The sequence below is a fragment of the Neoarius graeffei genome, chromosome 9, assembly GCF_027579695.1.
Source record: "Neoarius graeffei isolate fNeoGra1 chromosome 9, fNeoGra1.pri, whole genome shotgun sequence".
Classification (NCBI taxonomy): domain Eukaryota; kingdom Metazoa; phylum Chordata; class Actinopteri; order Siluriformes; family Ariidae; genus Neoarius; species Neoarius graeffei.
In genome coordinates, this window is record NC_083577.1 from 20,056,391 (window position 1) to 20,081,925 (window position 25,535).

The 25,535-nt window shown below is 45.4% G+C and overlaps 1 protein-coding gene across 2 annotated transcripts in view; it reads left to right on the top strand.

The window, feature by feature from the left end:
* asb18 (ankyrin repeat and SOCS box containing 18) overlaps positions 1-25,535 on the top strand; it is a 40,282-nt gene that overhangs the window by 12,382 nt on the left and 2,365 nt on the right. The window contains exons 1-3 of one of the 2 annotated variants that reach the window (XM_060928620.1): positions 16,381-16,663; positions 21,685-21,952; positions 24,639-25,152. In XM_060928620.1, the coding sequence (XP_060784603.1) occupies positions 16,381-16,663; positions 21,685-21,952; positions 24,639-25,152 (1,065 nt within the window). Of the gene's footprint in view, positions 1-16,380; positions 16,664-21,684; positions 21,953-24,638; positions 25,153-25,535 lie in introns of those variants that run through there. The other variant, XM_060928621.1, reaches the window with a different exon arrangement.

Below are 25,535 nucleotides of genomic sequence, written 5' to 3' on the forward strand. Positions count from 1 at the left end.
CAAAGTACAAATTTGTCCACTGCTATTAACAATTTAGTGTTTAGTGTTATAATGCTATGGATGATAGCATTTTTTATCACTGAATGCCTATAGTGATGAGTTGATGTATAAAATTTCCTCTGAAGCCCCTGACACAGATCTAATATACATATACTGAAGCTGCTGCATCAGTGAATATCTGTTACATATTCATGTACTCACTTTTTTAATGGGATGGAAGATACTCCTTGGGCAACAGTCTTTTAATACATGATTTTGAGTCCTGCATGGTGAGTGGATGCACAGGCTTAACTGGGACTGAATAGACTGTGGAGATGGGTGGGTTTTGCACAGAAAAAAAAAACATCTTGACATTTGTTGGACAATGCCTGCTTCATTTGTTCTGCCTGGATACATGGCTTCTCCTTATTATGATTAGTAAACCTCTTAAAGGGACATAACCTCATAACTAGCTGCCAATCAGTAAAATGGAAATGATCATGACTGACATTTCAAACTTTAACATATTTGTGGCAGTCGGAATCACTTGGAGGCTGCTGTAGTAGATAGATATTTCCTCCAACTTCTATATTATGGCCTATTTTGTCCAGATTTGTGGCATAAAATCCCAATTAAGTCTGTTTCATTTCCAGGATGTAACACTACAAAATGTGGAAAAGTTCATGGGGTGTGTTTACATAAGCAAACATGTACGTACAAAGGAATCACAGATAGTACATAATTTTTTCAGTAATTGTACTGAGACAATACTGATCAAAATAGTAAATGACCTCATGTTGGCTTCTGATCAGGGTTGTGTCTCTCTGCTTATGTTACTTGATCTCAGTGCAGCTTTTGATACCATAAATCACAATATTCTTCTAGACAGACTAGAAAAGTCCTAGACTACTGCTTTTTCCTTATATATGCTAACTGGGTAGAGTTATTTGTAAACATATTAGCTTCCATCAAAGCCAAATGATGAGCACCAGCTCAATAAAGTTGAGAAATGTGAATGTGTAAAAGACTTTAGACCAGGGGTCATCAAACTACGGCCCGCGGGCCGACTACGGCCCGCCACCCCCCTTTGACCGGCCCCCCAGCCCCTCTGCCCCCCACCACTTGAACCGGCCCTATGAGGCAATCCCCAAAAGTGGTCATGGCCTATTTTTTTAAATTCCTTTTTGGCAAATAATAACATGTCTGCATCTTGTATTTTGTTGATTTTATCAATTAAAATTGATATTTAGTTATAAAATGAACTATTCATATTTTCCGAATTTTTGTCATATGCTCGCGATCAAGCAGTGACAGGCAGCGCACGTGCAGAGAACTGTCAGTGTTCAGGACAGCAAAATGGCTAGCGGTAAGTGAAAAGTTGACAGAGAGTGCAGAGTTTTTAAAGAACAGTGGACCACCGAGTATTTTTTCGTTTAGTGTAAGGACCGTGCAGTTTGTCTTGTATGTAAAGAAAGTGTGTCGGTTTTCAAAGAATATAATCTGCGTCGTCACTATGAAACCCGCCACAAAGAGTATACTAGTTTGCAAGGGCAAACGAGAAGACAGGATTCGGAGGATGAAATGCAGACTGGCTGCACAACAGAATGTACTCCTTCGCCAAACCCAGATCAACCAGGCTACTGTCCGAGCTAGCTATAAGATAGCTCACCTACTAGCTACCCATGGAAAGCCATTTACTGATGGGGACTTTGTTAAAGTATGCATGCTTGCTGTGGCCGAGGAGGTGTGTCCCGACAAGAAGGATGCGCTCAATGCAGTCTCTCTGCACCTACTATGACCAGGTGAACCGAAGATCTGGGGGACAACATGTATGACCAGCTGAATGAGAAAGCGTCAGAATTCGAGTTTTTTGCTTTGGCCATGGATGAGAGCAATGACGTGCAGGACACAGCACAACTGCTGTGATTTATTGATCTATTGCTCATATTATTATAAATTCACTGTTTTTTAATGTATTTATTTTATAGGCCTATTTATTTAACCTTTATTAAGTGCTGCACACAATTATTATTATTAATATTATTAATAATATCAACAGGCCTACCTACAATTTATAATTTTTCACTCACCTTTGCCAGTGTCACTCACCTCAACTAGGCAGATGTTTCTTACCTTGACAGCTTTTATGTTATTTTTATTAGAAAATAAATAAATGGAATATCTGTGGTATTTCAAATTAAAACAAAGTGTGAAGACTCGATTACTACTTTTGCAAACCACTAGTAAAGATAAACAAATATGTGCCAGGAATCAAGTGTTGATATAGTAGTGTGGATATAGTAGTGGGGATGGCTGTGCCAGGCTAGTAATCTCTACTACACAATGAGGCCTGCTGGTGGTCATATTTGTCTGGGTCATATAATTCTATGTTATATAGCTGACCCGACCCCAGCCCCCCATCACAGTCAGGAACGACAATGTGGCCCCCAGAGAAAAAAGTTTGGTGACCCCTGCTTTAGACACTGGATGCTGAGTAACTTTGTCCTACTTAATTCCAACAAGATAGAAGTACACTATATGGCCAGAAGTATGTGGACACCTGAACATAACCTTCATCTGTTGACCTCAACCAAACCTTTGCCCCTGAAAGCACATCAGAGTCCATAAAGACATGATTTTGTATGGTGCTATCAGCAAACTGCAGAATGCACACCCAGATGGATTGTTTATCATCGCCAGAAATTTCAACCATGCAAATCTCAGGTCAATGCTCCCTAAATTCCATCAGAATGTGGATGTGACAGTTCGTGTAAGTGGGTGGAGCACAGAAGGATGGCAGGACAGAACTGAGTTCACAAAACTCTTTTATTTCCACTTTTCAGTGCAAATCTTTCTCTCTCAGCCACACACGCACACACACACATTCCAGTCGTCTGGTTCGGGAGAGAGCTCCCTCTGCTCTCGCTCTCTCTCCTTAAATAGGGCGCGGTCACTGGGAAGACACAAACACATTAATTAACGACAGGTGTAGTGATTCTGCCACTTACCTTCCCTGACTCCGCCTTCCTGTCACAGACTGATGCTTGACCACGCCCCCACTGCCACGTACCCCCACCGCCTGACTCAGGCCGGGCGGCTGTCCGGCCTGCAGCCAACTCCCCCCCCCCCCCCCCCCCTTGCCGGGAGAGGAAATCCGCCATGACCATCTGCGCCCCTGGCCTGTGGATCACCTTGAAGTTAAAGGGCTGGAGTGCCAGATACCAACGGGTGATCCGCGCGTTGGCATCCTTCATGCGGTGGAGCCACTGGAGGGGTGCATGGTCCGAACAGAGGGTGAAAGGGCGTCCCAGCAGGTAGTACCGGAGGGCAAGGACCGCCCATTTGATCGCCAGGCACTCCTTCTCGATGGTGCTGTAGCGCCCCTCACGCACCGACAGCTTACGACTAATGTACAAGACTGGGCGATCCTCCCCCTTCACCTGCTGGGACAAAACAGCCCCCAGCCCTCTGTCCGACGCATCCGTCTGCAACATAAAGGGGAGAGAAAAGTCAGGGGAGTGTAAAAGTGGCCCCCCACACAGTGCAGCCTTTACCTTAGAGAAAGCCCGCTGGCATTGCTCCGTCCACTGGACCGGATCTGGTGCCCCCTTTTTAGTCAGATCAGTCAGCGGGCTGGTGACGTCTGAATAATTAGGTATAAACCTACGATAGTAGCCAGCCAGCCCCAGGAACTGTCTCACCCCCTTTTTGGTCTTGGGCCTCGGGCAGGCCGCAATTGCTGCTGTCTTGTTAATTTGGGGACGCACCTGCCCGTTGCCGAAGTGGAAGCCCAGATACCATACTTCCACCCGCCCAATCTCACACTTCTTTGGGTAGGCTGTGAGACCCGCTCGCCTCAGCGACTTAAGGACGGCCCTCAGGTGTTGTAAGTGTCGCTGCCAGTCATTATTATAAATAATGATATCGTCAAGGTATGCGGCCGCATAGGTGGCATGGGGGCGGAGGACCCTGTCCATCAGCCGCTGAAACGTAGCGGGCGCCCCAAACAGCCCAAAAGGAAGTGTGACGAATTGGTGTAAGCCGAACGGTGTGGAAAAGGCCGTCTTTTCCCGGGATAATGGAGTCAAGGGGATCTGCCAATAACCCTTTGTTAAATCCAGTGTCGAGTAAAAACGAGCCGTGCCTAGCTGATCGAGCAACTCATCAATACGAGGCATTGGGTACGCATCGAATTTAGACACCGCGTTGACTTTTCTATAGTCTACACAGAACCGGACCGATCCGTCGGCCTTGGGTACCAAGACCACCGGGCTGCTCCAGTCACTGTGGGACTCCTCGACGATGCCCATTTCGAGCATGGCCTCGAGTTCTTCCCGAACCACTTTTTTCTTGTGCTCGGGTAACCTGTAAGGGCGGCTATGCACTACCACCCCCGGGGGCGTCTCGATGTGGTGCTCTATGAGGTTGGTGCGGCCGGGCAGGGGCGAGAACACGTCCGAAAACTCGGTCTGCAACTGGGCAACCTCCGCAAGTTGGGTCGGGGAGAGGTGGTCTCCACAGGGGACCGGAGAGGTACGCGATGCCAATGTTCCCTTTTGCACCTCCGGCCCCAGCTCCGCCTTCTCTGGAACCACCGACACCAATGCCACGGGGACCTCCTCGTTCCAGAGTTTGAGCAGGTTGAGGTGGTAAATCTGTAGCGCCCCACCCCTATCCATTCGCCTCACCTCATAGTCAATGTCCCCGACTCGCCGTGTGACCTCAAAGGGTCCTTGCCACTTGGCGACTAATTTGGAACTCGATGTGGGCAACAGTACGAGTACTTTCTCTCCCGGTGCGAACTCCCTAAGGCGCGTACCCTTGTCATACAGGCGGGTCTGTCGTTCTTGGGCCTGCCGCGAATTCTCCTGAGTTAGGTGCGTGAGTGTGTGGAGTTTTGCATGCAGGTCCATAACGTATTGGATTTCATTTTTACTTGGTGAAGGTCCCTCCTCCCAATTTTCCCACAGCACATCTAGGATGCCGCGCGGCTTACGCCCGTATAACAATTCAAACAGGGAGAACCCCGTGGAGGCTTGGGGGACCTCTCGCACTGCAAAGAGCAAGGGTTCGAGCCATCTATCCCAATTATGTGCGTCCTCACTTACGAATTTTTTAATTATGTTCTTGAGGGTGCGATTGAACCGTTCAACTAAACCGTCCGTTTGTGGGTGATACACGCTGGTGCGGATCAGCTTAATACCCAACAACCCATACAGTTCATTCAGTGTACGTGACATAAACGAGGTGCCTTGGTCAGTCAGAATCTCTTTCGGGATTCCAACTCGGGAGATAATGCGGAAGAGTGCCTCTGCAATACTGCGTGCTGAGATATTGCGAAGAGGCACTGCTTCCGGGTATCACATTGCATAGTCCACTAGAACTAATATAAAATGGTACCCTCATGTTGACCGATCTAATGGCCTGACGAGATCCATCCCAATTCTTTCGAACGGGGTCTCGATTAACGGTAGAGGGCGCAAAGGCGCTTTTGGAATTGCCACTGGATTTACTAACTGGCATTCGCGGCATGCCGTACACCACCTACGGACATCGCCGTGAATTCCTGGCCAATAGAACCGGGCCATTATTCGGGCTAGAGTTTTATCCTGCCCTAAGTGTCCAGCCATGGGATTAAAGTGAGCCGCCTGGAATACCAATTCCCGGTGGCTCTTCGGAATTAAAAGCTGTGTGACTCGCTCTTTAGTTTGAGTGTCCTGCGTCACTCAGTATAATCTATCCTTCATAATCGCGAAGTAGGGGAAGGATGGGGTGGCGATCGGCGGGAGCATTTGTCCATCGATTACTCTCACTTGGTCAAACGCGTGCCGCAGAGTCTCATCTCGCAACTGCTCTAACAGGAAATCCACGAGGGATTCCTCGAGAGAGGGAGGAGGAGCCAGCGGCTCCTCACTCTGATGCGGAGATGACATAGACGGTTCTGTGACAGCTGCTCCCACCAATGCGACACCAGGACCTCCCCTTGTTAAATGACAGGATCCACTCTTCACTAAATGTGTCATTAAATCCCGAAATCCAGGCCAATCAGTCCCCAAAATTAGAGAGTGGGTAAGGCGAAGATTAACCGCCGCCTTCACTACAAATTTTTCCCCTCGAAAAAAATGTGGACCGACACTAAAGGGTAGTTGTGAACATCCCCGTGCACACACAACACCTTCACCAATTGTGCTCCCCCCAATGCCTCGTCCTGCACCAGGTTTTGGTGGATTGAGGTCTGATTACAGCCAGAATCCACCAACGCCTGATATGTATCCCCTTGGATACTCAACGGTATGCGATACGCTCTGGCCCGATCGAGGGCGGCTCCTGGTGCATCAGGGATCTGAACCACCGCGCCCACCTCCATTACCGAGCACTGCTGTTGGAGGTGGCCCGGCTCCCCGCCGTGCCAGCGAACCGGCCCGGGCTTCCTCTCTGCACTAGTGCTCTGGGGCTCACTCATCTGGGGGAGGAGAGAGACGGACACAGAAGGGAGACACGGGAGGGCACCGCGGGTGCGGCGGGCCGGCTGACGCTGTTGCTCCGGGGTGCGTCCCACCTGCTGGAGGACGGCCCGGCGAAGGTCCGCGTAGGCCAGCCGGCGGTCGGCGAGGAGCTGTAGTGTGGCCAGCTGTGCCTCTCCCATTAGCAGGGGGAGGAGGTGTGCTGCTTGCTGTTCCACCGGCCACCCCGAGGTCTCCGCTACCTGCTGAAAGAGTGTGAGGAATGCCTCGGGGTCGTCCTGTGGGCCCATCTTCATGAGGGTGAGGGGGGAAGGGCCCGCGGTGGTGGAGATGGTGGACCCCGCCGACGCGAGGAGGTGCTGGAACACCCGACGATCTTCCTGTTGCGCCAGCACCAGGGCCTCAAACCGTTGTTCTTGCTCCTTTCAGAGGGCGAGCAGCGCCTGGTGCTGGCTCTGTTGGGCCATGGTGATGGCGTGGATCAGGTCGGCGAAAGTGGAGGACTCCATGGAGCTGTGCTCTTCTGTGCTCATTCCCGGGTTTCGGCACCACTGTGACAGTTCGTGTAAGTGGGTGGAGCACAGAAGGACGGCAGGACAGAACTGAGTTCACAAAACTCTTTTATTTCCACTTTTCAGTGCAAATCTTTCTCTCTCAGCCACATACGCACGCACACACATTCCAGTCGTCTGGTTCGGGAGAGAGCTCCCTCTGCTCTCACTCTCTCTCCTTAAATAGGGCGCGGTCACTGGGAAGACACAAGCACATTAATTAACGACAGGTGTAGTGATTCTGCCACTTACCTTCCCTGACTCCGCCCTCCTGTCACAGACCGATGCTTGATCACGCCCCCGCTGCCACAGTGGACTTTGCAACGAGAGGGGCGAACACGCTGGATCTTGTTTACACAAACATTCCTGGTGCATACCGAGTGGAGCGCCGCCCCCACCTCAGCTACTCAGACCACATCTCTCTTATGCTAATTCCAGCATACAGACCACTTGTCAGATGCTCCAAACCAGTTCTAAGACAGGTGAAAACCTGGCCAGAAGGAGCCACCTCTGCTTTCCAGGAGTGTTTTGAGAGAACTGACTAGGACATGTTTAGGGAGGCTGCAACCAATGGCAACTGCACTAACTTGGAGGAGTACACAGCATCAGTGACCAGCTACATCAGCAAGTGCATTGATGATGTTACTGTCTCTAAGACTATCACCACTCGCCCCAACCAGAAGCCATGGATTACTGCAGAGGTGTGTGCACTACTGAGGACCCACTCACTACTGCTGCCTTCAGAGTGAGCGACAAAGTGGCCCTGAGAGTAGTTAAGGCCAAACTGTCTCGGGCCATCAGAGCAGCAAAGTGCACACATGCCCAGAGAATCCACAGCTACCTCCAGAACAGTGGTGACACACGGCACATATGGCAGGTCATCCAGGCAATCAAGAAGCTATAGGACAACACCGCCTGCCTGTGACAGTGATGCCTCCCTTCCAGATGCGCTGAGCAGCTTCTACACACAGCTTGAACAGCACGGTTTGAAGCACAGAATGGTGTGGCAGTGAGGAAGATCATCCCTCCTCCCAACGACTAGATGCTGTGTCTGACCACAGCCGACATGAGGAAAACTCTACACAGAGTCAACCCATGGAAGGCTGCTGGCCCAAACAACATCCCTGGTAAAGTGCTCAGAGGATGTGCGGATCAGCTGGCAGATGTCAGTGAGAACATCTTCAACATCTCCCTGAGCAACAGCATCATTTCTAAATACTTCAAGACCACTACCATCATCCCCATGCTAAAGAAGTCTTCAGAGTCCTGCCTCAATGACTACCATCCTGTTGCACTCATACCCACCATTATGAAGTGCTTCAAGAGGCTCGTCATGAGGCGCATAAAGACCCTGCTGCCTCCCTCACTGGACCCCCTGCAGTTTGCATATCGCCATAACTGGTCCACAGATGACACCATAGCCACCACCCTTCATCTGGCCCTTAGCCACCTGGACAACAAGGACACATACGTTTGAATGCTGTTCATAGACTTCAGTTGAGCATTCAACACAATCATCCCTCAGCAGTTAATTGGAAAGCTGAACCTGTTGGGCCTGAACACCTTCCTCTGCAACTGGATCCTGGCTTTCCTGACTGAGAGACCTTAGTCAGTCTGGACTGGGAGCAGAACTTCCAGCACCACCATACTGAGCACTGGGGACCCCAGGGCTGTGTGCTCAGTCCACTGCTGTTCACTCTGCTGACTCATGACTGTGCAGCAACTCACAGCTTGAACCATGTCATCAAGTTTGCTGATGACATGACTGTGGTGGGTCTCATCAATAAGAACGATGAGTCAGCATACAGAGAGGAGGTGCAACAGCTATCAGACTGGTGTAGAGTCAACAACCTGTCTCTGAACGTGGACAAAACAAAAGAGATGGTTGTTGACTTCAGAAGAACACGGAGTGACCACTCTCTGCTGACTCATTCGTGGAGAACATCAAGAGTTCCAAATTCCTCTGTGTTCATTTGGCGGAGAACCTCACCTGGTCCCTCAACACCAGCTCCATAGTCAAGAAAGCCCAGCAACACCTCTACTTCCTATGGAGGCTGAGGAAACCCCATCTCCCATCACCCATCCTCACAATATTCTACAGAGGGACTATTGAGAGCATTCTGAGCAGCTGCATCATGGTCTGGTTTGGGAATTGCACCGTCTCAGATCACAAGACCCTACAACGTATACTGAGGACAGCTGAGAAGATCATCGGATTCTCTCTTCCCTCTATCACAGACATTTACACCACACGCTGCATCCGGAAAGCCACCAGCATTGTGGCCAACTCCACACACCCCTCACACAACCTCTTCACCCTCCTGCCATCTGGGAAAAGGTATCGAAGCTTTCAGGCCTTCATAGCCAGACTCTGTAACAGTTTCTTCTCACATGCTATCTGACTCCTCAACTCTAAGGGACTGGACTGATTCTCATGGATTGTTGATCACATCACTCACACTGCAGTATCTGCACAGAGGACAATATTGCAGTATTGCTTACAGTGGTTATAATGTTTCTCTCTCTCTCACACACACAAGGTTTACATTTATTCATTCCATTTTCATACACTACTTCAATTCCTTGTGCCATCAGACTCCTCAACTCAGACTGATTCTCACAGACTGTTGAACACACCACTCACACTACAATCTTTGCACAGTGGACAATAATGCACTATTGCCTTACAATGTTTACAATGTCTCTCATGCACACAAAGTTTCCGTTTATTTATTTCCTTTCATATACTATCTCAATATGCACACTCAACTCTGCACCTTATGTTGCTTGCGTCTGTATTTTATGTTGTTTATGTAATTTATTGTCCATTTATTTTCTGTCTATTGTGTCATTTACTGTCTGCAGTGTTGTACTCTTGCACTTTATGTTGTTATATGCAGACTTGTAGTCATGTGATATTTAATGTAGCACTATGGTCCTGGAGAAACGTTGTTTCATTTTAACTGTGTAGTGTACCAACTGTATATGGTTGAAATGACAAATAAAAAGACCTTGACCTTGATTTGTGAAGGTTGGTTTGGGAGCACTCAAGTATCCTGCACAAGAGAGATTGATCAACTTGTCAATGAAAGAAGACAGCTGAGGAAAAAATGGAGGAAAGCTTCAGTGGAGGAGAGAGCAGCCACTGACCTCCTGCATGAGGATCTTAAGGGTCGATTGGCAAGCCTGCAAAGAGCTGAAAACCTCAGAACTTGACACAAGAGGAAGGAGAAGGTAAGAACTTCCTTCTACAAAGATCCCTTCAGGTTTGTAAAAGGTCTGTTCACAAAGGAGAAGAGCGGGTCTCTTAAGGTGCCAAAGACGGAGCTGGAGGACTACCTGAAAGAAACAAACACAGACATCCAGATACTTGAACAAAGGGAGATACCCTCAGACATGCCACCAGTACCTCAGCCAGAACATCAACTGGATGACAGTCCCCCACGGTGGAGTGAGGTTGAGAAGGCAATTAAGAAGGCAAGGGCAGCTTCAGCTCCTGGACCAAATGGAGTTCCATACCGGCTGTACAAAAATGCTCCTGACATTTTGCAGTTTCTCTGGAAGCAGATGAAGGTGGTTTGGATAAAGCAAACTATACCAAAAGCTTGGTGGAGAGCAGGGGGTGTAATGATACCCAAGGAAAAGGATGCCTCTAACATCAACCAATTCTGGCAGATCAGTCTCCTTAATGTTGAAGGCAAGATCTTCTTTTTTGGGGGGAGGGGCGGCTTTTTTCACCTTTATTGGATAGGACAGTGTAGAGACAGGAAATGAGCGGGATAGAGAGACGGGGAGGGATCGGGAAATGACCTCAGGTCGGAATCAAACCCGGATTTATGGTATGGCGCCTTATCCACCTGAGCCACGACACCCCCAGGGCAAGATCTTCTATAGCAGGGTTTCCCAAAGTGTGGTGCGCGCACCCCCGGGGCAAGATAAAAAATGTAATGGCGATTTTTAACTCTTCTTCTACGCCGTAACGGTTCTGCAGTAGTTTGTGGCTTCATTCATTCATTCATTCATTCATTCGCGATGCTCAACTGGTTGAAATCGGCAAAACTAAATGCGCCACCACAAATCAGGGATGAAGGAGGAGAAACCCCAACAGATAGACTGGGAGATGTTGAGAAAGATTTGAGGCTGAGACTGTCTTCAATTACCCCAAACATTGGAGAGCTCTGTGCCAAGATGCAGGCCCATCCGTCGCATTAATATTGGTATGTATTTGGCCAAATGGCATTGATCTTGCTAAAAATATATACGTACTGCTACTGAAAATAGGACCTATATAGCCTACTGACCCACCCACCATCTGTCTGTCTGTCTCTCTCTCGCTGCAGACTGAGCCGCCAGCGCTGCACTTCACAATCAGATGGATCCTCTTCTTTATCTGTTCCTGATATGCTCCTTAATTGTTGTATCTCTTTAAAATGCATATGTTCATAATTATCATTGCTATTTTTACTGTTATTATATGTTAACTTTTTTGCAAATTAAATTAATCCTCAATTCATTTTCATAACCTTGTAATGACAGGGTTGTGTTGCTAGTGTTTTAAACACAGATGAAAATCATATATTTTACCCATATCTGGCTGGTAGACTACATGCCTCGATGTGATCTCCCTTTGTAATGAATTTGTGCATTTACCGTGTTGCAACATTTTAAAACTGTTACATTTCAATCAAATTCTATCTAATTCAAATACGAGAGTGCATAATATGTTAATGTGATTCGATGTTCTCATTCGAGCACGACGTGCTGCCTTTGTAAGAAAGCTTTGGTGGTTTTTTTTTTCACTTTTGTGGTTTCCTGCAGGTGTGGCAAATGATGTTTGTTATCATTTTAGCATGATTAAAGATGCTGCCTTTATAAGAAAGCGTGTGTTTTGGAAACTGGGGAACTGGGGGTGCGTCAACCTGGTTGGAGTATAGAAGGGGGTGCGTGGCCAAAAAAGTTTGGGAACCACTGAATCTATAGCATTGTTGCTCAAAGACTGACAACCTACCTGAAACAGAATGGCCTGATTGACACGTTAGTGCAGAAGGCTGGGATACCAGGCTTCTCAGGATGCTTAGAACACACAAGCATCATATGGCATCAAATCCAGTCTGCAAAATGGGAAGGAAGAGACCTGCACATCTTATTCCTAGACCTAGCCAATGCTTTTGGATCTGTCCCTCATTCTGTCATCTGGTTAGCCTTTGACTTCTTTCATGTGCCAAAGAACATCACAAACCTGGTCAGAAACTACTTCCAAGATTTGCAATTCTGCATAACAACTACAGAATACACAACATCATGGCAATTACTGGAAATGGGGATAATGGCAGGATGTAGATCTCCCCACTAGCCTTCACCATGGTGATGGAAGTGATCATCCGGGCTTCCAAATGGGTTGCCGAAGGAGAACGTCTGCAGGATGGACAGCAATTACCTCCTATTCATGCCTACATGGATGAACTGACCACCCTGACCTCCACCATCCCATGCACCAAGTGTTTGCTGGAAAAGCTTCATGACAATATAACATGGGCTGGTATGAAGTTTAAACCCAGCAAATCCAGAAGCGTTTCCATCATCAGAGGAAAACTCGTAGACCAGAGGTTCCACATTGGCAAACCACCCATTCCAATGGTATCAGAGCAGCCAGTTAAGAGCTTGGGATGGTGGTACAATGAAGGCCTCAAAGACTCAGACCAGAGTAACCAGCTGAGGAAGGAAACCATCAAAGGCCTTACCACCATAGACAAGACCCCACTTCCTGGCAAGCTGAAACTGTGGTGTCTGCATTTTGGACTACTCCCTCGTCTGATGTGGCCCCTTACGGTCTACAAGGTCCCTATCACCAAGGTTGAGAAACTGGAGAGGACAGTCAGTTCTTACATTAAGAAGTGGCTTGGACTCCCGCGTTGTCTCAGCAGTATCAGGTTGTATGGACGGGGAGCTCTGGAACTGCCTGTCTCCAGCCTCACTGAAGAGTACAACTGTACTAAAGTGAGGCTGGAGATGACTTTGACTGAGTCTCATGATGCAGCAATATGAGCAGCTGCCCCCAGACTGGCAACTGGGAGGAAATGGACCCCATCAGAAGCTGTACAGCAAGCACAATCTGCTCTCAAGCATGGAGACATAGTGGGGCATGTTCAAATGGGACATGTTCAACAGGGAAGAGCAGGGCTTGGTTTTGGTGCAAGTCGACCAATGTGGCACAAGGCTCCATCCACAGAGAGAAGAAAGCTGGTGGTTGAGCAGGTTTGGCACCAAGAGGAGGCAGAGCGATGTACAAAGGCAGTCTCACAGTCCAAACAGGGACAGTGGACCAGCTGGGACAATGTAGAACATTGCAAGCTCACATAGAGGGATCTTTGAGAAATGGAAGGAAGCAGACTCAGCTTCATCATCAGAGCCACCTATGATGTTCTTCCTACTCCCAAAAACCTACAGCAGTGGATAGGAGAAGATCCCACATGTGCTCTCTGCCAAACACCTGCAACATTGAGGTACATCCTTACCAGCTGCAAAACCAGCCTGTCCCAAGGTCGCTACACCTGGAGGCACAACCAGGTCTTGTGGCAGCTGGCAATCACCCTAGAAGAAAGGAGAACCACCACCAATGCCCTCCCTCCTCCAATGCCTGGATTATCAAGCATCACTCCTTTCGTGAAAGCAGGCGAACGTCTGGTGAAATCACTGGCAAGCGTGAACACAACCCTCCTAGACCCGGCCCGTGACTGGGAAATGCAGATCGATCTTGACCGTAAACTTGTCTTTCTGACAGAGATAGTAACAACTACTCTCAGGCCAGACCTCATCCTGTGGTCAACTTCCCAGAAAATTCTATACATCCTGGAACTGACGGTACCATGGGAAGCTGCTGTTGAAGAGGCATATGAGCAGAAAAGCCTGAAGTATGCTGAAATAGCAGCCCAGGCAGAACAACGCAACTGGCATACCAAGGTGTTCCCAGTAGAAGTTGGGTGTAGAGGGTTTGTTGCCAAGACTACAACTAGGCTCCTGAACAGAATGAGAGTGAAAGGACAGGTCTTCCAACAAGCAGTGAAATCACTCTCAGAGGCTGCGGAGCGAAGCAGCAACTGGCTGTGGATCAAGAGGAGACTCCAGCTGGGCTGTGAGATGACCATTGAGGGGGAGATGACCATTGAGAGGTAAAAACAGAGGGGGGCACACCTGGGACACCAGGTGTTGCCGTTGAGCCCTCTGGAGGTGTTGTGGGCCTAAATCAATGAAACATCAAGGAAGGAGGGTGCCCTAACCCCAATGAAGTTTTACCGCTCTCCCACTCAAGACAACAGGCAAGAAGCAGTGCTGATTATTCAAGAGATTGTACCATCAAGTCCTACAAGCTCTACTGACCTCAAACCTCACTGAACAAATTTGGGATGAATTGGCATGCTGACTACATTCCAGGCCTCTTTTCCCAACATCAGTACCTGACTTCACTAATGCTCTTGTGGCTAAATGGGCAAATCCCTACAGCCATGCTCCAAAATCTAGTGGAAAGCATTCCCAGAAGAGTGGAGCTTATTAGAACCATAAAGGAGGAATAATTCTGGAATGGGATGTTCAACAAGTGCAAAAAGTGGCCATATAGACCCCTTCGCATGTTTGTAAACAAACCAACCGTTGCCAGGATGCGCGCGCAGCCTGGACTCAGAAACAATGGCACTGCCCATAGACCGGCATTATGAGCTGTCAGATTATGCAAAACAATTGTCGCTACAAGATCGAGAATGCTACATAAATAAGTTAACTCTAACAAGTGGACATCGCCTACCAGATCCGTATTTAATTAAAGAGTGGACGGACGATGTTAGTAAGTTCCCTGGTATACAATGGCCAGATATATACTCGTACCTTTAGCTTTAGCTACAACAGCAAATACCAACAATAAACAGCAATTTGCAGGAGGTAATGGCATGAAAGGAATGATAGTGTAAAGAGTGCAGCTAAGAGAAATCAGAGCTGCATAAAAAGCGAGAGGCAGAGACCAGAAATGAAACTGAACGAGGCAGGAGCTAGGTTAGAGCAGTCAATGTAAGTTGGCATTTAGAGTGAGGGCACACAATTTGACCTTTCCATCCTTGCTTTAAAATTGTGATTTTCGGCATACACAAATAATGATGGCACAAAATCTGGACTGCTTGAGTCAAGCGAGACCTCTCCTACAAACAAAATTGCATGCAAAGCTAACATGCTAACAATATACATTACATTGTGTAACTATGACCCAGCTAATCAGACAAACATTACCAAAGTATTTTGCTACATCAGTAAACGAAGACTAGAAAGAATAAAAAAGAAAGATTTAATAAATAGCCTGATCTTACCTGTGATGAAGTGGGCGCTGCAAACCCGCACATTTTTGATAGTGCTTTCATCCCAATCTACACGTTTGATGGCTTGTAGTCATAGACGTCGGCGATTTTTTTGGAATGGGTGAGATCCTGCTGGAATTCTGTACATTTTAACCCCATCACTGCTACGATTCTGACACCCGACAACACAACAACTAGGCATTCGCTGAGTCTTTTTTGAGTCCAGGCTGCGCGTGCAATTTCCGCTTACGTATGAATGACGTTTACTGCGAAGGGGTCTATAGCATGTTAATTTACCTTAATCTGATTATACTGTTAATAGATGGTTCAGATTCACTGTCACGCCTATATTTCCGTCCTGAAATGTTCACAGTGGGAAAGGGAATGCTACTATTCATTACAGGATATGATGACACAGTCAATGCAAGAAAGGTCTCAATTGTTTCATTGGCAAAATAAAGAAAATGCTGGATGAAATTAGAATATTATGAATTTTGTATAACTCTGTCCATCAAGATCATGGGTAATGATTTACTGTAATGGAACCTCTGTCTAAAATTCAACATTTGTTAATAGTTTTACTTATCTATCTCAATTAGAAATCTAATGCTGGTTTTCACTTTCCACTGGAATGAGATTTTGACTATTTCGAGGGCTGTTACGTGAGAGGTCAGAATGTTGCATATGTGCCAGGATTACAATCCAGATTCCTCAGCAACTGTCTGGCTGATCTGATTGGAGGACATGTCTGTCCCAGTGGCATTTTTTTCATGTGTGTGTTACTATTCTAGAACGATGCAGGGCTGATATCATCACCAGTGCACTCCATTTAACCTTACATGTTTACAACTATGCCCTACTCACTTTAATATTGTTTCCAATACAAAGCACTGGGGGCTAAAAATGATCGTCTATGTCTGTCATTGGAATTGTTTGACCTTCCTACAGTCACATCATGTGAACTAAAAATACTTGCAGGACAACAGTGGGAATATAAATAACCATGCAGACAAGCAAGTAAAAATCACAGACTGCTCTTTAGTAAATATGATCTCACAGGATGGAGAGACATATATTATGAGTCATGTAGCTGCACCTACATGCCTCACAGACACAAAATTGTGTGCTTTAAACCGTATAAATGCTAAAAGTGACAAAGAGAAGAGAAGCAACAAGCAGCCAGGGATGGACTTTCTGTGTCCCCCTGTGCTGCTCGACATGCTCAGTCACCACTGGAGGGACCTACAGGATGGTTTCTCTGACCCTGCTGAGCTCAATAAGATTCTAGTGTTCCAAAGTGACGAGCTGAGGTGGACTGCACAGAAACGTGGTAAGTTTGAGCTGGATGATGATGAAAAAGATGGTGATAGTAATAATAATAAGGCTCATTATCTCATCTCATCATCTCTAGCCACTTTATCCTGTTCTACAGGGTCACAGGCAAGCTGGAGCCTATCCCAGCTGACTGCGGGCGAAAAGCGGGGTACACCCTGGACAAGTCACCAGGTCATCACAGGGCTATAAGGCTCATTATTAGAATATTTAATTTTTTTATTTTAAATAATGGAAAAATGAATAAACAATAATAAAATTAGAAAAGAAAATGTACTATATAATTATGAGATGAAATGTATAACAAACAATACATTGACAGAATGCATTGGGTGGATGGAAGAGCAAGGCAGAAAAGACTTCTTTTTTTGAATGGTTGTGTTTTAAAATGGGAAAGCAGGTGCAGGTGTGGAGGAAGAGTGTTCAACAGATTTTGGGGTAGTGACATTAAAAGCCCTACGTCCTCCGACGCAGGCAGTATACAGCCACTGGGTGTCACTGGGTGTGAGCAGCTGAGTATCTACTCTATGAGTGCATGCAAGTACAGTAAGCATGAAAAAATGACAAGGAAGGAGACTAGGAAGTTGCTTGGGAGCAAGATTTCAATAAGACATCAGAAGTATTATTTTTACTGTATACAGAAACTACCAATGAGCCAGTATAACTTTTGAAGCAAGAGGGTGATGGTGTTCCCATGGTCTGGTTAACCCTTTCATACACAGTGTCCACTTTTATGGAGAGTCAATTTAAGGCTGATTTAAGGAAAATATCAGACAATATAAGAAAATATAAGACAAACTTTCTGTACAAGTTTCCAATTTAAATAAAAATAAAGTTGTGTCCAATTTCTTTATGAAATCCCTTTGTGAAAACAATATTTTATGTCATTTTATTCATTAACATTTACTGTTTACTAAATGTTAATTTTTTTTTCTAAACACACTGAAAGATTTTTTTCAGGTCTACTGTGGACAATCCATTACATATAAGAAACATTTTAAAAATACATGAAAGTTTAAGTAAATAAAAACATCTAAAAAAAATCTGGATATGTTTTTAAATAATTTATGCATAAAAGGGTTAATCAATTGATATTGAAGTAAAATGTGATAACAAGGTGATCAAATGTGAAATCATTACTGGTGCAAAGATTAATTATGGAATAGATTAGAAGATAGTGGAAGCCCTTTATCTGGAAAGTGTGCATCACTGAAGTCACAATGAATCAATTACATACTTTTTCTTTTCAATCATACTGCTTCCTGAATACAAACTTTCACTTCCTTTTATTATAATTGCGTAAAAATTCAAATGGCATAGCATCTTTAATAGTTCTTATAGATCTTATCTGGAAACATGTCTGTGAAGATTCTCAGTCATCCAGGTCATGGTAAACTGTGGGTAGTAAAAGAGAGCAACTGGACTTGCTTGAAGATTCTTGAAGACGTTTCACCTCTCATCCGAAAGGCTTCTTTAGTTTTGTCTGACTGGTAGGGAGCATCAGGTATTTATCCTCTCATGGATGAAAAGCTCATCTAAGGTGTCATTGAGCCCATGTTTACATTAAACCATATCAGCGGATCATCAGATTAACGTTTTTAAAACAATTAGTGTGCACACAGCAATGCCAATACACGATTTGTGTGCACACAGCAATACCAATACACGGATACGCTCGGCTCCGCAGGCATCCTGCGCTCCAAATCACTCCACCCTGAACAGCGAGTGCCCTCTGGAGGGTGCGCACTCTGGCCTTGCGCAGCTCACAGAGCACGCGAGTGAAGCACACTAGCAGTGTTTTCGGGACTGAGCCGCTGTGTGTGTGATCCCAGCGCACATCACTTACCACTTGCAAGTGGAAGGATGGCAAGCCTAAAGACAATCATAACTACACAATGGGCAGTATTTGCATCAGTATTTGCAGTATTTTCATACTTTTATACTCTTTAATGAAAGGTGATACAAGGCGGAAGTCCGCGCCATTTTTCAGCAGTCGCGTCACATGACCAATGCCAGCGAATCAGGAAGGTGGATGTCACAGTGATGTTGTCCAATGAGACGCCAGCTAGAGCTCAGCACAGCGTATCCGCGTATCCGCGTATTCTCAATGTCTACACAGCACCGGAGCTGACACGATCTGGATTGAATACGTGGACGCTGGCGGATTCCCGTTTCCCGGCGTTTCCAGGCGGTTTAATGTAAACGGACAGTGCATCCGCGAAGAAAACGAGACAGATACGGTCTAATGTAAACGTAGCCTGAGTCATCCTGTTGGTGTGGATCACTGGGGGCTGGTTGTGAACGGCCTCGAGAGTCATTAGGATGATCAATGGATTGCCCGTTAAGGTGATCAATGGAATGCTGATTCTCTCTGTCCTCCTGTGGGTCACTGAAAACAGCTGGGTTTTGGTGTGCATTCAGTTGTCTGGGAAGTGTGCCAAGGACTGCATTGTAGGTGGCTGATAAATGATGTCTTAGACCCCCACCTCTGTTCAGTGATGGTCGTTCCAGGTTGACAAAAATGGCTTCTTTAACTCCTCGCTCATACCAACGATCCTCTCTGGCTAAAATGCATATGTTGCAATCCTGAAATGAGTGTCCTTTGTTGTTAAGATGAAGGTAGACAGCAGAGTCCTGGCCTGAGGAACTGGCTCTCTTGTGTTGACCCATGCGCCTGTGAAGCAGTTATTTTGTCTCTCCAATATACGAGTCCGTGCATTCCTCACTGCACTGAATGGCATACACTACGTTGTCCTGTTTGTGTCTGGGTATTCTGTCCTTAGGGTGGACCAGTTTCTGCTTCAGAGTGTTACTGGGTCTGAAATGTACCGGAATGTTGTGTTTGTAGAAGATCCTCCTGAGTTTCTCAGACAGACCAGAAATGTAGGAAATGACAATGTTCTTGCGTTTGTTCCTGTTATCCTCCTTGTCCATTCTGTTCCTTTTTCTGCTCTTGAGGAAAGACCAGTTGGGATACCCGCAGTTCTGAAGTGCTTTCTTGATGTGATTCTGCTCCTTCTCTTTTCCCTCTATTGTTGTAGGGATATTCTGAGCCCTGTGTTGCAAGGTCCTAATGACCCCCAATTTGTGTTCCAGTGGGTGGTGAGAATCAAAGAGTAGGTACTGGTCTGTGTGTGTGGGTTTCCGGTAGACCTCGATGCTCAGGCTTCTGTCTTGTGTAATGTGTACATCACAATCCAAGAAGGCTAGATTATTCCCACTGACGTCCTCCCGAATGAAGTTGATGTTAATATCCACTGCATTGATGTGCTTAGAGAAGGCTTCCACCTCATGGGTTTTGATTTTAACCCAGGTGTCATCCACATATCTGAACCAGTGGCTGGGAGCAACTCCTGAAAAAGTGGTCAAAGCTTTATGTTCCACTTCCTCCATGTAAAGATTGGCTACAATAGGGGATACTGGTGAGCCCATGGCACATCCATGCTTCTGTCTGTAGAAACTTTCATTAAACTGGAAATAAGTGGTAGTCAGGCAGAGGTCAAGCAGGGTGCAAATCTGGTTCTATCCAATAAGGTGCTGTCTTGAAGGAGTTGTTTTCTAACAGATTCAACTGCTTCTGTGGTGGGAATGCAGGTGAACAGAGAAGTGACGTTGTAGGAAACCATGGTTTCATCTGCGTCTAGTTTGAGGTCTGCAACTTTAGTAGCAAAATCTTGGGAGTTTTTGATGTGATGTGGCGTATTCCCAATGAGAGGAGCCAGGATGGTGGCTAGGTGTTTGGCAATGTTGTAAGTAACAGAGTTTATACTGATGATGATAGGTCTGAGTGAAGCTCCTTCCTTGTGAATCTTGGGGAGTCCGTATATGAGAGGAACGGCTTCCCCAGGGTGCAATCTGTAGGAACAGAACGGACAAGGAGGATAACAGGAACAAACGCAAAAACATTGCCATTCCCTACATTTCTGGTCTATCTGAGAAACTCAGGAGGATCTTCTACAAACACAACATTCCGGTACATTTCAGACCCAGTAACACTCTGAAGCAGAAACTGGTCCACCCTAAGGACAGAATACCCAGACACAAACAGGACAACATAGTGTATGCCATTCAGTGCAGTGAGGAATGCACGGACTCATATATTGGGGAGACAAAACAACTGCTTCACAGGCGCATGGCTCAACATAGGAGAGCCAGTTCCTCAGGCCAGGACTCTGCTGTCTACCTTCATCTTAACAACAAAGGACACTCATTTCAGGATTGCAACGTACGCATTTTAGCCAGAGAGGATCGTTGGTATGAGCGAGGAGTTAAAGAAGCCATTTTTGTCAACCTGGAATAGCCATCACTGAACAGAGGTGGGGGACTAAGACATCATTTATCAGCCACCTACAATGCAGTCCTTGGCACACTTCCCAGACAACTGAATGCACACCAAAACCCAGTTGTTTTCAGTGACCCACAGGAGGACAGAGAGAATCAGCATTCCACTGATCACCTTAACGGGCAATCATCCTAACGACTCTCGAGGCCGTTCACAACCAGCCCCCAGTGACCCACACCAACAGGATGACTCAATGACACCTTAGATGAGCTTTGCATCTATGAGAGGATAAATACCTGATGCTCCCTACCAGTCAGACAGAACTGAAGAAGCCTTTCGGATGAGAGGTGAAACGTCTTCAAGAATCTTCAAGCAAGTCCAGTTGCTCTCTTTTACCACCCACATCTTATCTGGAAGCTAACACTCAATGCTTGCACACTCTCATGCCCCTATAAAATTCACTTCTTTCATCATGATTATATGATTATTTCTGCCCATATTATATTTCATACACTGCTGCATAACTCAGGTGTCGTGTATGAGGCAGAGGTCTAGATGCAGGGCATGTTCTTAAAGTCATGCAAACGAGGGCAAAGCTGCAATCGTAATCAAATTGACTCAGTCCTGCTCCTTGCTTACGTTTATATCATGCAACAAAATTGCACCGAAGTCCAAGTTCAGAATCTTGCATAACTGAGACACATGAACTGACAGAAAATAATTACACCCCTTTATAGGCCTCTGGTCTTTGGAATACAAGCGGGAGCTGACGAGTCCACTGTGCATTGCTGCAGCACAGGGTTTTACTGCCTGCCTACTGTACCTGCTTGAGCATGGGGCACATCCTAATCTCAGTGCAGGAGGAAAGGCAGCACTTCATGAGGCATGCACAAATAGCAACACTGAATGTACAGAGCTACTCCTGGAGCATGGAGCCAATCCCAATCAGCTGTCAGAGGATGGGCTGGCACCTTTACATATGTGCAGGACACCTCAATCACTCCGGTATGAGTTCATTCATTTCTAAGCATTCAAAAATTTGCTTTCAATTCATCTTTTAAGCATTTAACAGGTCATTGTGGTATAATCTTGTACAGTGGTCTGATGCAGAGTTTCTTTATACCTCATCTATCTATTTAAGCAGCCATAGATATCATATTCCACTTAAAGCACAAAGTACTCCATAACTTTTTCTAATGTACTACATCTACTAATTTATAAAGTTTAAGAGTCATTATTAACTAACTTCCTCATGCTATTTAATGTTCATAAAAATAATTTCTCAGTGAGTTTACATACACTGACCTGCCAAAAAAAAAGGTTGCGCACTCTAATATTTTGTTGGACCGCCTTTTGCTTTGATTACAGCATGCATTCTCTGTGGCATTTTTTCGATAAACGTATGCAATGTCACAACATTTATTTCAGTCCAGAGTCATATGAATGTTTTACCGAGATCTTGTGTTGAGGATGGGAGAGTCGAACCACTGCGTAAAGTCTTCTCCAACACATCCCAAAGATTCTCAATGGGGTTAAGGTCAGGAGTCTGTGGTGGTTAATTCATGTGTGTAAATGATTCCTCATGCTTCCTGAAGCACTCTTTCACAGTCTGAGGCCTAATTTTATGCCCAGCCCATCAGGGAAGAAAAAATTCATTGATGTGATGATAACCTGCTCATTCAGTACATTCAGGTCATCAGCTGACTTCATTTTATTGCCCCATAATGTTGCTGAGCCTCGACCTGACCAACTGAAGCAACCCCAGATCATAACACTGTCTCCAGAGGCTTGTACAGTGGCCACTATGCATGATGATGTATCGCTTCATGAGCTTCCCTTCTTACCCTGACACACCCATCATTCAGGAATAGAGTCAATGTGGATACATCAGACCACATGACCTTTTTCCATTGCTTCAGAGTCTAATCTTTATCCTCTCTAGCAAATTGAAGCCTTTTATCCTGATGAATCTCACTAACAAGTGGTTTTCTTATGGACACACAGCTGTCTAGTCCCAATCCTGTGAGTTCTCATCACATTGTGAGTGTGGAAATGCTCTTAATTTCACAATTAAACATAGCCATGAGTTCTACTGTTGATTTTTTTTAATGATTTGACTTCACTAAGGGGCGGCACGGTGGTGTAGTGGTTAGCGCTGTCGCCTCACAGCAAGAAGGTCCGGGTTCAAGCCCCGTGGCCGGTGAGGGCCTTTCTGTGCGGAGTTTGCATGTTCTCCCCATGTCCGCGTGGGTTTCCTCCGGGTGCTCCGGTTTCCCCCACAGTCCAAAGACATGCAGGTTAGGTTAACTGGTGACTCTAAATTGACCGTATGTGTGAATGTGAGTGTGAATGGTTGTCTGTGTCTATGTGTCAGCCCTGTGATGACCTGGCGACTTGTCCAGGGTGTACCCCGCCTTTCGCCCGTAGTCAGCTGGGATAGGCTCCAGCTTGCCTGCAACCCTGTAGAACAGGATAAAGTGGCTAGAGATAATGAGATGAGATGAGACTTCACTAAGTGTTTAACTGATCTCTGATCATGGTCAGTCAGGATCTTTTCCCAACCACATTTTTTTTTTCCACAGAGTTGACAGTTCACCACAATCCTTCCAAGTTTTAATAATGAGTTGGACAGCTCTTAACCCAATTCCAGTCATTTCAGCTCAAATCTCCTTAGTTGTTTTCTTTGCTTGATGCAGGCCAATAATTTGACCTTCTGAAACACCGTAAAATCTTTTCCATGACCACAGGATCCGTCTTCCGACATGTTTGTTTAAGAAATGAGAAGCTGCTCCACTGCATCAGTTAGGGTTAAAAGAATTGTTGCAGCTAAAACACATTAATCACTGCAGTAGCTATCCAGTCAAAGGCTCTTATGTATTTGCTTATTTAAATCCAAGTGGTGACCCTTTTTTGGCCATGCAGTGTACTTGACCTGAATGCTCAAATCTTTAGCTGAAATGGAGTCTGAACTCATGTCCTGTGTCTTTATCAAAGTTTTGTGTTTCTCAAAAAAAAAATGTTTAAAATGATTTATCAGTTGTGATTTATCACTTCTACTGTGCACAAAATCTTTGCAAAACAGGACACAACTTTATTGTTCATGTTAGTGTGTCTATCATATGTTATTTTATTAGTGTTTTTTGTTGAATATTAGTTTCTGGGTCAGGTGAATTGTATGTAACTTCAACTTTTTCAACTTGTTGAAGTTGCTCACTTGTATTCAAAACTCCTTCATATTTTTATGAAATAATCACCGTAATCACTTATGTTTTAATGCTTTCTTCAGCCCAGAAATCAAGGAAGCATGTCATCAGGTCCATTAATCCCACCTACCCATTTAGAAAAACTTGAAACACAATATACCAGACAATTTGAAAAAAGAAGTGACAAATTGAACAAAATGCATTTCTGAGGCTCAGTCCCAGGAACATGTTGCTTTCACACATGGTACATTCTGCACCCAACTTCAGGGGGACCTCAAAACTGTTTTAATACTCAATTAATTGCACAGAATACTCTTGGCTTCATGTAGAGAAATTAAAGCATGCATCTAAAATGTCGTTATTTTTGGTCAATACATGACTGCAAACATTTTAGACCAGAAGACACACTATTTTTTGTTACACAGTACTACATATTGGAATGACTTACTGACCATGATCAAACTGATATGATCATTCATCTAAAACAGCTGTGCCAAGGCCCTGGTGCGTCATGGTGCCAACGTAGACCTTCCTTCTGAGGAAGAAGAGGAAACTCCATTACTTGTGGCTGCAAGACATGGCCTGCTACACCATGTCCAGCTGTTCCTGCGATACGGAGCAAACGTCAACCACACCAGCAGCTCAGGAGAAACGGCATTAGGTGCTGCCTGTTTGGCTGATCAGCAAAAGCTTGTAGAAGATCAGCATGAGGAACACTTTCAAGTCTGCAGATTTCTTTTGAGTTATGGAGCTAATGTGCATATAGCTGACAATGAAAGACGCACTCCTCTTCATAAGGCAGCCCGTAATGCCCAGATCAGCTTGGTACAGCTTCTTCTGGACCATGGGGCGGATATCAATGCCATTGATTACAATGGTTCTTCACCATTATCAAATGTGCTCCAAAATGCTATATTACATCAAGAATGGCAGCCAGACGTTGTGGTTCAGACCCTGTTAAACCGCGGATCCATTAAACTATGGCCACAGGCATTGCACAAGGTTGGTACCCTGTAATTCAGATGGTATTTAATACAATACTTGTTTCTGCATCTACTTCATTTGTGAACAAAGATTCTCTTCCTTCCTGAAACTTTCAAAAAATAAATAGTTTTCACTATAATAGTTATTATTATAAATACACAGGTGATTATAGAAAATTGCACACATTGATTGGTCAAGAAATTTCACTGTTTCTTGATAATCACCTCGAGTGACTCGGCAAAATGGCAGCCAATAGCTTTGTCACTGTAAGTGAGGAAGAATTACAAATTATGAAAGAAAATGCTGTTCCTAAAAGCACTAAAGATGCTATAACATGTGGTATAAAACTATTCAAAGGTAAGGTGGAATTTATGTGATTTATGAATTAAATTGAATTAATC